This window comes from Centruroides vittatus, unplaced genomic scaffold, assembly GCF_030686945.1.
Source record: "Centruroides vittatus isolate TY-2023 unplaced genomic scaffold, ASM3068694v2 contig_375, whole genome shotgun sequence".
NCBI classification, from domain to species: domain Eukaryota; kingdom Metazoa; phylum Arthropoda; class Arachnida; order Scorpiones; family Buthidae; genus Centruroides; species Centruroides vittatus.
The window spans coordinates 770,233-787,683 of record NW_027122197.1 but is presented as its reverse complement, the minus strand read 5'-3'; the positions used below and the strand labels follow the sequence as shown (position 1 = coordinate 787,683).

The window sequence follows — 17,451 nt, the reverse complement described above, 5'->3', positions numbered from 1 at the left end:
CATTATTATTATAAATTGTAAAATATTTGTATTTAAATATTAAATTGTATTTAATAGAAAGTTAAATATAAAACAAAAATAAATATCTCTCTGAAAATTGATAAAGAATGCAAATTGTTAAAATAATAGTATATCTAACAAGATAAAATGTTTTTTTATAAGTTTTACTTAAATATATAAAAATTATTTACATTTATATTAATATTATTAACACAATTATCATTATTATAATAATTAACAAAAATGAGCAAGATAATAATCTGTTTTGTTTATTTTTTACTTGGTAAATTAATAACTGTATAAATTTTCTTTATACAGTGTTATGATAACCTTCAAGAAGTCATTAAAACCGAAGAAGGTCTGGGGATTGAATATGATGATGATGTCATTTGTGATGTTTGCAGATCTGTAAGTCTTTTAACAAAAACATTAAAAAATGCTTTATTTCTTATTTTATTGCTGTTCAAAATATTGATACTTCATATAAATAAATTGTAAACATATTTTATTATAGCCAGATTCAGAAGAAGGAAATGAAATGGTATTCTGTGATGCTTGCAATATATGTGTTCATCAGGCATGTTATGGAATTACAAAAATTCCTGAAGGTAGTTGGGTTTGTCGTACATGTGCCTTAGGAATTAGACCCTCCTGCATTTTATGTCCAAATAGAGGAGGAGCTATGAAAAGTACAAGGTAAAACAAATTATTTCTCTGTTGGTTTATTGAATCAATAATACATTTTTTGATGCCAGAGGCTATTTTATTATATTACAATATATTGAAATGGTTTCTTTATTATACTAAACAAGTATATTATACTAATACTACACATACTTGTTTTGATTTTAATTTATAAAGATAATAAAGTTCCACTTACATTAATTATATGTTCGTCCTTTTTATAGGAGTGGACAAAAGTGGACTCATGTGAGTTGCGCTCTTTGGATTCCTGAAGTTGCAATAGAAAATGTTGATAAAATGGAGCCAATAACAAAAATAGCAGAAATACCAGTGAGTAAATTAAACGAATTTTTTTTTTAAAGTTTGTTTTGTGATTATTTTTTCTACTCTTACAAATTAATTAGGATTTTGATATAAATTTAATACAGTTGAACCTGTTTATCTCAAACATATTTATTTTGAAATTTATTTTTTTCCCTGCATTTTAAGCCTAAATTCAATACATTTTCTATGTTTATCAAAAATAATTTTTTTAGAGTACTTAGTTGCAATTAACGTTGCTTTTCTTTGATTGGCTTCAAGTTTTGGTTGCATCTGATTGGTTGAAGAATGTAGGGCATTAGAAACTATTGACAAACTATTTCTTTTAAAACATGTCAGAAATGTTTTATTTCTATGTAATGTAGATGTGTACTGTACTTGTTATTTTCTTAATGAAATAATGTACTTCTAAACCTATTACTATTTACTGTGTGAAACCTTTATATCTCAAAATTTTTTCTTGTCCCTGTGAGATTTGGGAAAGATAGATTCAACTGTACTTCATTTTAAAAAGAAATAGCAATTTAAATTTTATTACATGTATTAGAATGACATATCTTAGAAAAAAATTTACTTCTAATTTTATTCAATGAATATTTTGTTACGGCTAACGGGAATCTTAGCCAAGTACAAGTTCAGGGTTGTCGATACTCGAGAGTCCGTACCCCAAGGTTCGAATCTATTCTGGGGTATATGTTCGTTCTTGCTCTGCACTCACCAACGTCCTCACAACCAGGGACCAAGTCACCAACTGTCTGAACCCTCCCGGTCCCCCTCGTAACGCGCAGGATTACTATCACAACGACTTCCGTTGTCGCGACTAGGGGTCTTCTGCCTTAGGGGTATTTAGTCATAATCCCACGAACAATAGCTTCACGCCACTGGCCACTCGAACAGGCACATGTACGAAGTGTCCGTTACAGTACTCTCCCCTTTAGGACGAGACGTCTCGGCTCGTAACAATTTCTCTTAAGAATATAACAGTTATGATTTCCGAGAACGAAGATAATATTTCTTCTTAGTTCCTGGGAGATCGTCGGTGCTGTAATCTGCATCTCGCGGGTCATCTGGTTCTGGTTCTTCGTCGGAGTCACTGCTGTCTAGTGTCAACGTTGATTCCTTGTCCTCTGTTTGATCTAGGGACTTCATGATGAACTTCGGTGTGTAGAACGGTTTTAGGCGCTCTACATGGACCACATCATGCCAAGGGCTACTACGAGGTTTAGAATCAATAGCCTCTATTTCATAGTTGTTATCGTTCAGCTTGCTTACAATTCTGAAGGGACCTCTATATTTTATAGGTTTGCCCTTCTGTAATTGTTTGGGGATAGCCAGTAATACTAGCTGTCCTTTAAAGTATTCACGAAATTGTCGGCGTTCATTGTATTTGTTCATACAAAGGTCTTTTGCGTTAGCAATATAACCTAACGCAATTTCCCGAGCGGCCTCTGCTCGCCTAACCCAGACAGGAATATTTGTATCGGCCAATTCGTTGTTATCGACAAAATTGATTCTATTTAAATGTAGATCCGTGGGTAATAGAGGGTCTCTACCATATACCAAATAAAACGGAGTGAAGCCTCTAGGCTCACTATAAGTGGTATTATATGCGAAGGCTGCGTAATTTAACAATTCTGACCAATTCTTACGGTTTGCCTTATAAAAGTGATTTAAAATATTTTTAATCGTTCTTATCGTTCTTTCTGCAAGACCGTTTCCTTGAGGGTGATAAGCAGAAGTATGCTTCGAGCCTATGCACCTAATTTTCAAAAATGTTTGTGTTGCTTTCGAAATAAATTGCGAGCCTCGATCAGTTCTTACTTCTCTGGGACAGCCGTGCCTTAAAATGATGAAGTTTTCTATAAAGTCAATTACATCCTCGGAGCATTCGGTCCGGAGCGCACCTACTTCCACATAACCTGTAAAATCACAGACTGCAACTATTGCATGAGTACGTCCTAACTTATCTTTAGGCCATGGACCAGCTAGATCTAGGGAAACTCTTTCGAAAGGCGCATTGACTGGTACTGGCATCAGCATACCTGCTTTAGGACCATTAGGACCTAGTCTTAATTGACAGGATGGACATGCTCTTACGTAATCACGAATCATACAAAACATTTTTGGCCAAAAGTATCTTGAATGTATTTTTTCGTACGTTTTCTTCACTGCAAAGTGTCCACCAAATTTGCTAGAGTGAGCAGCTTGAAGAACTTCTAACTGCAGACTTTTAGGTAAAACCAGCACTTGTTTTATACCAGTTGGAAGATAAAGATGTTTATAAAGAATACCTTCATGTAGGAAGTAACGCTTAATAGTATGAACACGTTTCGAATTGTTAGCGCTGTTACTACTTCCTGTGATAATACTTTTTATTTCCTGGCAAAATGCATCTTCTGTTTGTGCTTTTAACATGTCTACGTTCTCAACAGAAGTAGTGAATAGGGAAAAGTCGTCCTCTTTGCTTTCTAGGTCTATGTTATTTTCATTTGGAATTCGGCTGAGACAATCAGGACATTTATGAGATGCACCTTGTTTGTACACTACATCAAAGTCGTAACACTGAAGGCTCAGCGACCATCTACACAGACGACTATTCGCGTCTTTTAAGCGCATTAGCCAACATAAACTGTGGTGATCAGTTACAACTATAAACTTTTTGCCATAGATGTACGGACGTAGTTTCTCGATAGCCCATTTAATGGCTAAACATTCCTTCTGTGTTGTCGGATAATTACACTCGCTTTTATTAAGCGTTCGGCTGATGTAGCATACGGGATGCTCTCTTCCGTCATCATCCTTTTGAAACAGAGTAGCTCCTAATCCTATATCGCATGCATCTGTGTGTATATAACACATTCTTTCTGGGTCAAAATGACTTAAAACTGGTGAGTTACATAGACTTTCCTTTAATCGTACAAAACTTTCTTGTTCGATATCTCTCCAAATGAACTTTTGATTGATTCTAAGTAAACGGAATAATGGTGTGGCGATAGTCGAGAAATCCTTTATAAATCTTCTAAAATATCCACACATTCCTAAGAAGGATCGAAGTTCTTTCACCGTAGTAGGTACTTTCATTTCAGTAATTGCCTTTATTTTCTCTGGGTCGGTTTTACAACCTACATCTTCAACGATGTATCCAAGAAACTTAATATGATTAGCGGCAAATATGCATTTTTCAGGTTTAGCTTTCAATTGAGCATTTCTAAATCTTTCGAACAATTCCTTTAGTAACTTCAAATGTGCTGGGAGGTCTTTGGAAAATGCTATAGTATCGTCGATATATGTAAGTGCTTCCTTCCACTTTAGATCGCCTAAAACTTGGTCAACTATCCTCTGACATGTTGCTGGGGCACCTTTTAAACCGAATGGCATCTTCAAAAACTCATATATGCCATCTGGGATTATAAATGCGGACTTACATATATCATTTTCAGCCATGGGTATCTGCCAAAATCCAGAGGCTAAATCTATTACCGAATAGAGTTTGTTTCCTCCCAAGATTTCTAAGGCATCATCTATACGAGGTAGAGGATAAGTATCGGAGACGGTGAGGCTATTCAGACGACGATAATCCACACATAATCGATGTTTCCCATCTTTCTTTGGCACTAGCACTATAGGTGAGGCCCAGGGACTCTTTGACGGCCTAATTATACCAGCTTGAAGCATTTGCTCTACTAAATCTCTGACAATTTCTCGTTGACATGGAGACATTCTATAAGCGTTTTGCTTAATTGGCTTAACATCCGGCTTCGTTACTATTTCATGAGATCCTAGGGTGCATACTCCAAGATCGAAACTGCTTTTGGCAAATACGTCTAGGTTCTCTCTCAATACATCTTCTATTTGTTTTACAGAATCTTCAGATAAATCATTCCCGATATTAAAAGTAAATGACTCTATGTTTAGTCTTCGATAAGAATGAACAAATAAGCTAACATTTCTTTCCTTCGAATGGTTAGCGTTTGGCTTTATAGTATTTGAATCTGTTGCATTACTGTCTGATCGTGATGATAAAGACAAATTTACAAAGGCATATTCTTCACATGGTTTCCCTTTGGCAACAGTAGATTCCGCTGGGAGTAAAACAGGAGTTGGAGTGCTATTTAATACTAGAATTATACATTCATTATTTCTCACCTCACAAATACCTGACAAAACATTGATACCATTCTCGCCCATTTCGTGCTTTATTTCTACTGTACCCTGCTTAATTGGACAGCGGACTTTTAAGGTACGCATAGTAAAAGCATTTACAAGTGTTTCTTCGGTGGTACGGAATTTTGCGTTGGTGTGATGTAAGAGGGGCGTTTGAATTTGACTAATACAATTCTCTCCCATTGGCACTATAAATAAGTTGTCTTTGAAGCTGATGGTTGCTTTCATTTGTTCACAAAAATCACTACCTAGTAATAAATCATGTGGGAAATTTTCCAATACTACAAACACAAATTCAATACTGTTTCCCATTATTTGTAGTCTACACATACAAGTACCTTCACACTCTATCTTTCTATTATCTGCTACGATGAGTTTAATAGGTTCAGGACATATTTTTAGTCTTAATTCTATACATAGTTTTCGGCTTATCAATGATTTCTCTGAGGCCGTATCAATGATGGCACTAAACGGAGAGCCTTCGATTTCCAAATAAATAGTGCGTAATTTTGATTTCGAAATTGCGAGACACTCTAAAAGGTAAGGAGGGATTCTAGCAGCTTGGAAACAGGGCTCTCCCTCAGGAGCCCGACCGATTAGTTTTTTTGTTCCTCGTTTTGATTTTCGAGTTTATCCATGAGTTGGCGCATTTTTTCGAACGCATAAAATTTTGGATATTTACATATTTTCTTATAATGACCCCTATTCCAACAGTTGTGACAAATAATATCGTTAGAACTTTCTTCTGGGACTGTCTGATTTCGAGAAATAGCCTGTTCTGATTGTATGCCATTGTTTCTATTGTTAGTTCTCCTAAAGGTTTTAGAACGCTTATTGTATACGGATTTTCTTTCACGGTCCATTAATTCACGATTTTGACGACTCGATTGTTCTTTGTAAGAATAGCTGTAAGGCTTAGGTGACCTTGAAATCCCATTAGGTCTATTTGAACATTCGCCTACACTGAAACTTTTGTAGTATTTTTCGCGCTCTCTCTTTGTTATCGAGTCTAATTCCATAATGGCATTAGTATAATCATCTAAGGTATGGAATGTTTTATTTGCAATAGACATTCTTTCTTCCTTTTGCAGACCATTGTTTAATAGTTCGATTTTTTCTATTTCCGAATATTCATGATTTAAAGAATTAATTAATTCTAATTTATCTAAAACATAAGAAAAGGCTGATTCTAATTTCCCTTGAACTCTATCATACATTTTAATTGTCTTCTTTACAGTGGAATCTGTTTCATACCATTTCTTTATTTGTGCCTTCAACCTAGTCCAAGTCAATTCATAACCTTTTGCCTCTTCTAGCCTAATTCTTTTTACCAAATCTATATCTGATTGCAGCTTTAGTGTGGAAATGAATGTTGTATCGTCTAATTCGAAACATTCTTTTATTCCTTGCAGCTTTTCCAGCCAAATATTTATATTTTGTGGATCAAAAGCGGGCCAAGATATTAACTTTTGTGGAATGGTAGGACCTTTCGGAAGTGTAGGACTGATCGAAGGATTTGAGTCAGCACATTTTGCATTTACAAACGTATTCTCAAGTTTATTAAATCTAGTTTCGAATTCCTCTCTAATTTGGTTTATTAAGTTAATCATCATGTTAATAGGTGAAACAGACGAAACGTCCGACTTCCTATCATCCTCTAGAACAGTAGGGGAAGGTTCTCGTTCCATTCCCGAGTTTTCGATGTTCCTGGATCTATTTTTTTCTTTTTTCTCAATATTTTTAATTTTCTCTTGTAATTCACGAATAACTGATTTTAGCTGCATAATTTCGTTATCTTTAGAAATAATTCTATCCTCTAACATAGCAATTTTGTCTTTCATGGCCAACTTTTTCGGCATTTTGGTTAGGTACAATAATTCCTGTCACGATTTAATATTAGGTTACCCAAAAATGTAACTTATTTTATGATTATATATAATAATCCCTGGTCGCAAAACCCAGTTATTGCCAGACCTTATGTATGAGACAAAGGAACAATGAACTTACCGTTTCCTCTTTCTCTTAAGTTGAATCTTGCTATCGTTTCTTTTTGGTTTTCTTTCTTTTTCTTCAGATGTGATGAACCTCTGTTCCTCACTGGTGGCTCCAATTTGTTACGGCTAACGGGAATCTTAGCCAAGTACAAGTTCAGGGTTGTCGATACTCGAGAGTCCGTACCCCAAGGTTCGAATCTATTCTGGGGTATATGTTCGTTCTTGCTCTGCACTCACCAACGTCCTCACAACCAGGGACCAAGTCACAAACTGTCTGAACCTACCGGTTCCCCTCGTAACGCGCAGGATTACTATCACAACGACTTCCGTTGTCGCGACTAGGGGTCTTCTGCCTTAGGGGTATTTAGTCATAATCCCACGAACAATAGCTTCACGCCACTAGCCACTCGAACAGGCGCATGTAACAAGTGTTCGTTACATATTTTTCTAATTTTTTATGATAAAAAGAAAATATTTCTAATATTTGACAACAAACAGAATTATGTTCATATAACAGTAGTTTTAAATATATGCATAAAATTTATTTTATTTATAAATTTTTCACAGTAACCAACAAAAAATCGTTTATAATTGATAAAATGTAAATTATCAACTTATTCTGATACCGTGTCTTCTTTTAATTATTCTTTACTTCACAACTGGGTGCATAGGTAGACACTGGGCATCTTTAACATCATATTACTGAATAAAGAGTGATGTTAAAGATGCCCAGTGTCGACCTATGTTAAACATGCCCAGTGTCAACTGAATCAGATTTGTTTAAATTGGATTGACATATCATTCTTACTATTTTTAAAACAGAACGACTATAATAACTTCGTCAAATAATCATAATTCTTATAAGAATTATTGGTCTTCTCTTGTGTTAACAATTCATTGGTTTTAAAAACCTAACTCTCTTAGGAATTCTTGAATATTAAATTTTGCTCTCGACCTATTCAATGACTTTGGTAGAAGTTCAGACAATTTAGTTAAGTTAGTTATATCTTTATTCCCTCTTAATACTAGTTTTATAGGAAAGTGATCAGACTCATCCATATTTAGAACTTCCATCAACAAACATTGGTCCATAATAGATTGGGAACACATAATGAAATTTATAATAGATTTTCCCATATGTGGGATAAAGGTAAATTCAGCCGGAAGGTCACCTTTGATTCACCCATTCAGTAGGACTAAATCATTATCTTGTGTAAAGTTTAACAAAGTGTGAGCATCTGCAGTTACAGTTTTATCTTTTGATATTCTTATATTTTTAATATTATTATTATTGCCCTTATATTTTAAATCCATAATTTATAACATTAATCCATGGATCAATAGCTTTTTGTAAGTCTTGTAAGCTTTACTTTTTATCGGCTAGGGGAGAAAAATATACAAGTATTAAGGCAATTTGTGACTATACCCAAAATAATTGAAGACTCTGATTAATATCTATTATCAAGAATATAAAAGCATTAATTATGTAACATGAAAGTATCTTACCTAATATTTTCTTTACTAATAACATAAGATTGCCAGACGGACACCCAAATTTGCTAAATCTCAGTGCTTTGCTAAGTATTATTTTATAATCTCGTTCAAGATATTTCTTATCTTCTTCACACAAATCAGTAATCCAGGTTTATGTAAAACCAACAATAGAATAATGTTTCATATAATTTCTTAAGACTGCACTTTGAAGTTTTACTTGTAATCCTTGTATATTCCAGAAACCAATTAATAGATTATCATCATCATTCACATTTGCATTTATATAAGAATAGAAGCTAATTGACTTATCAATCTCTATCTGGGTATCTATATTAGTATTTACATCTTTATATAACTCCATCTTGTCAGTATTAGAATTATTTAAAACTTCCTTCATATTTATCTTGTTTAATTCTAAGGATTTAGTTATTTTTAACCTAAAAAAGTATCCAATTATATAACAGTATCTAGATTGATATCATAAGTAAATATTTTCTTGTCTTGAATATAATAATTGTCTCTAATAACTATTTTATTTCCTTTTTTTCTTTCTTTGGTTATAGGCAATAATTTTTTTCGTCTTGCTCTAGATCTCTTACAAAGATCGGTAGTAAAAAATCATTTTCCTATTCTCTTCATTGTTAAATTTAGCTCTTAAATTCCAAAAATTTTTTAGATTTAGACTTCTATTATATTCAGAATCTAATGTTATTTTTAGGATTAATATCTTTATCATTTAACCTAATTAAACTTTCTAAGGAACAGTTTTCAATTTCTAATATCTCTCTAATAAATTGATTAATTTCATTTATATAATCAGTCGAAGTAAAAGGGTAGTTTATAACAATAATAGTGTTTTTAGTTTTTTCATTAATTAGTTTATCTATTTCAAACTCCAACATACCTTTTAGATGATTATTGTACTTAACTAGTGCATTTAATTTTTCCATTTCTTGCAATAATTTCTCCATTTCTCCTTGATGCTTTTTATTCTCTTCCTTCAAACGATGGAGCTCTTTCTTAATGCCTTGTATGTCTTGATTCAACTGTGAGAAATTGTTTTGTATCAATTCATAAATTGATACTAACAAATATGGTGAGTCTGTTTGTATCTGAGATTCCTTAGCAGATAATGGTTCAAAATATTCAGAAATTTTCGAAGGTTTAATAATTTCAGAATTATATCCAACAGATTCCTCTTCAAACTGTAAAAAATCTTTCCTCAATATTTCTTTCTCTTGATGTTCTGTACTTAATTCTTTAACACTTTCTTTCTGAGGTCGGTCTTGCTCCCCTTTTGCATATTGGAGTGACAGATCATTTGAGGGGAACGGGGGAGAAGACCAGGATTGGGTTCTATTCCAGCCATTATCAGAAGACAAATAATTAGTTCCAAAATGAAACAATTAATAAATTTTCATATCATGGGACTTGTTCAGAATCCAAAACAATTAATTTTAAAGTAGGTTAAAAACCATAGACAAGCTTTGCTAAAAAATATGTCGGCAGTCGGCACCACCCCCCAAGAATATGTAAATTATCATTATTTAAAATTCAGTAAGAAGAAGAGTATTTATGATAAATATTTTTAATATTATGATACTTTTATTAGAAAAAGCAATATTTTCAACTTAAAATCAAATTAATCATAAAAACTTTAATTAGAAGGTAATATTTTGACTTTCTGTATTATATTATTTTCATAATCACTATTGGCTTGACAGCTCAGGGTAGGCTTTGAACTTCCTAAGCAATCTTTTTTCAAGTTTCTATGTTTTTTGAAGTATTTCTCCAGTTCTTTCATTGGGTACTACAAAATCTCTGCCTACATAGTCTATCCATCTTAGTCACGCTCTTTCTTTCTTGTACCTCCTGTCTGTACTATATGTATATCATTACCTCTTGTCCTTTATATTCATAGGATTCAACAAAAGCAATTTGATAACTGTTAGAGAAAGTATATATTAAATAATATAATTTATTTAATTTTATTTTAACTTAAGAATATCATTCAAGATAAATGTGGTAAAATTTAAGTTTGTAAATAATAGAAAAAATTTATTTCAGCTATGGTAAGAATAAGAATATTTATGATAAATATTTTTAATATTATGATGATACTTTTATTAGAAAAAACAATATTTTTAACTTAAAACTCAAATTAATCATATAAACTTGATAAATTTGTTGAATAAAATCACCGTATTGGCCCAAATATTAGTCAATGTTTTTCCAGTTTTAAAAGGGTAAAAAATCATTTTTGACGTATAAGTTTGATTTAAAGTTTCTTTTGATTCCAATAACTGTCTGTGGTACTGTACAGTACATGTTGTACAGAGTTAAATTTATGCTGATATTAGATGTATCAATTGTGCAGTGAGGTTAAATGCTAGCAAAATTGTATTGTGATCTATCATATAAAACTATAAAAGAACATGTAAAAAACAAAGATTTACTTAAATATACTTTCTTATGTTAAGAAACTGTATATTAATATGTACATTCTTAAATGTAATTTTTCTTAAAATTTACGAATTACTAATTGTTAAATTATAAATCATGAATGTTTTTTCCAGGCAAGTAGATGGTCTTTAGTTTGTTCTTTGTGTCGAGAAAAAATTGGAGCATGTATTCAGTGTTCAGTAAGTATTACTTTTTTGTTTACATTTAGATGAGATAATATAGTATTAATTAATATTTATAAATTAATATTATATTATTTAATTTAATAGCCACATTTAGTAAGAGAAAATCAAATAATATTTAAAAAAAAAAAAAAAAAAAAGACAATTCCAAAACTTGACAAATAACATGATCCAATTTCTTACTTGGTTTATATCTCAATAATTTAGACATTTTTGCATGATCTTCACCAATGCTCAGATCATAAGAGGTAGTATAGTGCAACATGAAACTTCTTTTAAAATGTAGTTTTATTTTAAGGTTACTTTTATTTTCATTCTCTCTCATTCAGTAATTAAAATGATCCTAATTTACTTGGTACCATAATAATTACATAAAACAAACTGCATAATTCAGGAAGCCAAAAATTTTTCTTCAGAAATATTTCCATTTTTAAAGACCAGATTCAGTTCTGCATTTAGGAATATATTTCAAGTCTTCTCTATATTGAATCAAACAGCTTTTTAAAAATAATATTAAATGAATTTTTGGTTTACTGAATTAAGCAGTTTGTTTTATGTTTTGTGTGTTCATTCATTAATATACTTTGTTCCTAATATATTCTCTTATGTTTCTTCTTACACTCTTAATTATATTTTGATGTTAAAAGTTGTTTTTTTCCCTATTATATTAATTTTGATCTTATTTTTATGATTAAAGCATAATTTCATAAATTAATTACATTGGTGCCACATACTTCAGATTTAATTCATTCTACGAAGCAGTTCAAAGTCTGAAGCCATTTTTCTTATTAAAATTAACACAAAACGAATTAATCCATTTCCAAAATGAGTAGTTTAGAGTACCTAAACTACTCATTTTGATAAATTTAAAACAGCAAATACACAAAATTTAAGTAAAAATAACTCAATTAAATGCCCTAATAATAAATTTAAACACAAAAACAGTAAATAAAATAGGTAAATACCGTATTATAAAATAAAAATTGCATTTATTGGTCGCACACCATTGACTTTGACATTTAAACATGGTAGTCAGATTTTACATAATTCATCACTTTTGTGCTTTGTGATTCCTTTATCATCTCAATCGTCGATATTCCAGCCCTTCTCTTAAGCTTCATTGCTTCCACACACTTATTGGATGCTATGATTAATAAGTACAGGTTGTAGTGGGTTGAACAGAAAGTTTTTGTATATTTTTAACAGTTGTTACTTAACATAGATGTGAATTTAATTGTAATGGTTGTGAAATTTAACACATTATTGCTAATATGAGATTGTCAATTTTTTAAAGAATGTGATTATATTCTTTGTTCAGAAGCCTATTTTACACTTCAAGTGCATTTTTCACTGCGCTTGCAGTTTGAACTTTGAAGCATCATTTGAACTCCAAAGCAAGTTTTTGTCAAATTTAGCATTTGAAGTACAAGGTACCACTGTGTTTGTGTTCTGATATTGAAGTGTTTGCTCTGCCAGTGAAGCACCTTTGAATGTGGTATATGCATTTATAGCAGTTACATACTTAAATTTATAGAAAAGATATTCAAAAACTGGTATGTTTATCATATACATGCAAATTTATTATTTCAAATGTAATTAAATATTGAAATGCTATTAGAAAAGTGTGTTTTATTCATTTAAAACTAAGTTATTGTTAATAGATATATGCATTAATAAAAATATATTTGACAAACATGACTTTTATAGATTTAAATCAAATAATTCATTTATTATATTAGAATAAATGTACAGCAAGACCCTGCTTAACGCGGGGATGCGTTCCTAGACAAAACAAACGCTAAACAAAACAGCGTTAAACGAGGTCATTTTAACATGTTTATTTTCGGCTGCGTGTTCCCCTATCTCTACTTACTCTATGTTAAATAACACACAAACATATGCACACAGAAATGTAAAGTTAATTTTTTGTAACGAAGGTCCTGGCTCTTCTGAAATTCTTGTTTTTTTGTAATAAAGTCGTCGAATATCTAGTTCATATTTGATTCTAATATTTCTGTATACAGTGTAGCATTAACAGTCTTACACTGAGATTGCTCCATCACTTATGCTGCAGAAGCCTGAGATTTGAACTTTTTTGTTTTGAAATGAAAGTGTTTTCATTCCATATTCTGTCATTTGGAACATAGTTTAAAGATCAATATTTTATATACTTTAACTTCCAACTGCATAATAGATCATGGCTTCCTGTTCCATAGTGATGTGACTCAAATAATGACTTTCAAAAATACTTAATTTGTATGTATTGACACAATTACTAGATTTCACATTGTATTGGTCAATCTTCTAGATAAATTTAATTTAATTTTTGCTCTCATAATTATTATTAAGTGTTGAAAGCAAATTTCTTAACATTCAAAGAGTGTTTAACTTTGCTTACTTTTAATACAAAAAACAAATTAGCATCTTCAAAAGTCAATTCTGCAAAAGTTTTACTGATATTCTCTAATTTAATATGTTTATAAACATAAGGTACTAGGTTTTTTTTAAGATGGATACCTCAGGAAGATATTTCATTTTATTGAATACAAAGAAACTAATGTTGATAAATAATTTTGTTAATAATTATTTTATTTATTATTTCTAACTATTCATATTTTCTTTTAAGGTTAAAACATGTAAAACAGCTTATCATGTAACATGTGCCTTTGAACATGGACTTGCAATGAAAGCTATCATTGATGGAGAAGAAGAAGAAGATGATGTTGATTTAAAAGTATATATATATATATAAATATTTATGTAATGTGGTTTGGAAATTTATATGCATAATTACTTTTATTTTTTAGTCATATTGTTCAAAACATACCAAAGAGAAAAAGGGTCTTCATTCTGATGATACAAAGAGTTCAGTAGATAGGAAGAGCAATAAAAGAGAATTAGAAATGTCAAGTGAAGAAAAAGCCAATGCTAGAATGGCAAAGTAAATATAACTTTTTTTTATACTTTATCATTATTATTGATTATAGTAATAAACATTCATAATAATAACAATAGTATGTGGTTTCTTTTATTAAGGTAATTTTATTAAGGTTATGCACACAATCTCCAGTAAATGACGATAAAAGTATAATGCTTTTTCTAAAGGAAAATACTTTTCGAAAAATAAAACAGAAACAATTTTTTTTGGTTAGAATCATATTTAATTCTAATATTAACTTACAATTCAGAATTTTGAATCAAATTCATTACTTTTCTATGAATTTTAAAATTGTAAAAAATTAATGGATTTGATTTTCAACCAATGTATCAACTGAATGTGCAGAGGTAAATAGTGATTTTGTAGACATCTTACAATACTGTGTGGTTAGATTTACACATAAAACTTTGACTAAGGTTATATGTTTGAATAATATGATAGTTAAATCTCCTAGCTTTTTTATTTTTGTATTTGCAAAAACACGCAAGCTGGAGAAACAGCTCATACTTAAGAGTAGATAAGGCCGGATCTCCACATATCTATTAGAAAAAGGGTGCATATAATCGTGGATGATTATCTGTAAGATTATGAGTTCATGATTACTGATCCACAGAAGTTAGCAGTGAAATTAAATGAGATTATGTTGTCTGATGATAAGTATATTATAATGTTAGATTTTGTTTCAAAACATCAGTGTATAAACTATTGTGTAATGGTGAGGATAGTATGGATTTATCCAGAGAATCAGGAGTATATCATATGTCTGTCAGATGAGATTTAGACACAGTTTAGTGTACATAAGCTCTATCAATAGATCACTCAACAGTAGAATAAAAGAACATAAATATAACATTGAAAAAATAAGCTGATCATTGCATTAGTCAGTTATTCCATAAATGTGGAGTTAAAGCAAATCTCAAAGAGGCTAAATTAATTTTGGCTTTAACAATGACCATATAGGAGTTTCAGAAATACTGGAGATATTCAAAGTAACAATGAAAGGAGATTGCATCAATTATAAGGATGGCAAATCATTATCAGCAGCTTGGCAGTCTTTTTATGATAATCCCAGACAAGGCCACATGGTGGCCAAATGTGATTTTATGATTTTATTATTCATCCTTATATAGAATTAGTATGACATTTTTATAATTTTAATATCTGTAAAATCCTGAACTTTAAATATGTAAATCAATTGATGGACACCTTGGCAGTCCATATAGAATGTATGAAATTGGTGTTAGGATTTTGATAAGACTTGATGTTTCCCTTAAATTAGGCTAAACATTTATCTATTTCATAAAATTTTTGATAGAAATGAAGAAAGGTTACTTTTTGTTGTGTATTTTTTTTTGGATTGAATCATTTTAGAAAGTTTCAATGTTTTATATGTATATGTTAAAAATTATAATAAAAGTAGTAATATTATTTAATTACTTCAATCAACCATATGCATAATTTTAATTTTTTTTAATTATAGGATGCAAAATATGGAGGCGGAATTCTATAAATATGTTAATATTAATGAAGTTGCTCAAGCTTTGAAATTAAATACAACAATTGTTGATTTTGTTTATCAGTATTGGAAATTGAAAAGAAGGGTAAGTTAATTAGTGGTTAACTTTTAAAATCCAAATAAGGTTTCTTGCATGTGCATTTAATGTAGCAAAAGATATTTAGGAATTTTTTTTAAGAGGTTTTTTTTCCTCCTTATAGATTTATATGGATTTTATCAAAATGTCATCAAAATACTAATCATAAATATGCTTTTTAAAAAATTTCTTTCAGTGAAACTCTTGGATAATTAATTGATCAAAAGTTTAAATGTTAATAATGGAATTTCTTAAAGAAAAATTTGAATATAATTTAATTATAATTACATGTATTGAATAACAATACTTAAAGTATTCAATATCTCTGTACAATCTTTTGAATTAAATTTTAATTTATTTTTAGGCCAATTTTAATAAACCATTAATTATGCCAAAATCACAAATGGTAGAACCTGTGGAAGTTAAAGAATATGATAGTATTTATGCAAGAATGAAAATGTTTGTTCATTTACGACAAGACTTAGAAAGGGTAAATTTTGTGATAATTTATTATTATAGATTACTGAAACTAGTTAAGATATAAAACTTTAAACAGAATTTTCTAATAATCATATGGTTTCAAATTTTATTTATTATATATTAACTCTCAAACTATCAGGATATTTTTTGTAGCACAAATTACAAATGAGGAGCATTCTGTGATCACCTTTAAGAAATAACTATATTTGGCAAAAGAAATAAAAATTAATGTTGGATTGAATGATAAACATTTATGTAGCCAAGAAAACCTGTTTATTTTCCAGTTTAATTAAAATACAAGCAATGCTATTGTTGTATTGCTAAAAAACTGCACCAATACATTATACAAGTAGACTAACAACATGAAAATACATACTTCTTGTTCTTAATTGCTTATATATATTATGTATTTGTCAAATTAGACAAAGACATAATATATGTAACAACATTAATATATGCACTGGAACATCTACATTGACTCATGTGCACTCTGAATAAGAAACAATAACCTAAAAAGTCCAGAAAAAGCAGAAAACATCCTCTTACTGCTGACTGGGCACAATAAGTTAAAACATTTGTAAACTGTTTAATAATTATTAATTAAAATGGAATGGATATAATTATGAATAAAGGTTTCTTCTTCCAATAGTAAGACTTTATAAATAAAGTGAATTGTTTTAATCTTTGGCTCTGTTCATTGTGGTTATTTAAAAAAGACATAATAAAGATCACTAGTCTCACTATTGGAAGAAGAAACCTTTACTCAAAGTCAAAACATTATTTGTATCTTTTATTAAGTGGGCTCACCAGAAAAAAGTTTTGAGAAATCATATCTCCATAAAGTACTCAAATCACCATAAACTGTATGCTTAAGCTCAGCATATTTAACAAGCATTATATTTTTCAGAATATTAACTGCACAATTAGTAGAATGAATAAATAAAATAAGACATGGTGGATACAAAGTATCCTCCCTTGGTAGTGTGAAGGTTAAGCATTTTTAGTAATTGTGTAATTACTAAACACACACTTAAATACTACAACAAGCATTATCTTATGTAACAAGAACTATATTATTTAACCAAATATGTTTTTCTGTAATTTTTAGTTTTGAAAATATTATTTACTGTTTTATGGCT

At 30.3% G+C, this 17,451-nt stretch overlaps 1 protein-coding gene across 1 annotated transcript in view; it reads left to right on the top strand.

Moving 5' to 3' along the window:
• rno (rhinoceros) overlaps positions 1-17,451 on the top strand; it is an 84,037-nt gene that overhangs the window by 55,019 nt on the left and 11,567 nt on the right. The window contains exons 10-17 of the mRNA XM_067270635.1: positions 319-408; positions 515-696; positions 909-1,014; positions 11,234-11,299; positions 13,929-14,036; positions 14,110-14,243; positions 15,721-15,841; positions 16,197-16,322. Of these exons, the coding sequence (XP_067126736.1) occupies positions 319-408; positions 515-696; positions 909-1,014; positions 11,234-11,299; positions 13,929-14,036; positions 14,110-14,243; positions 15,721-15,841; positions 16,197-16,322 (933 nt within the window). The remainder of the gene's footprint in view (positions 1-318; positions 409-514; positions 697-908; positions 1,015-11,233; positions 11,300-13,928; positions 14,037-14,109; positions 14,244-15,720; positions 15,842-16,196; positions 16,323-17,451) is intronic.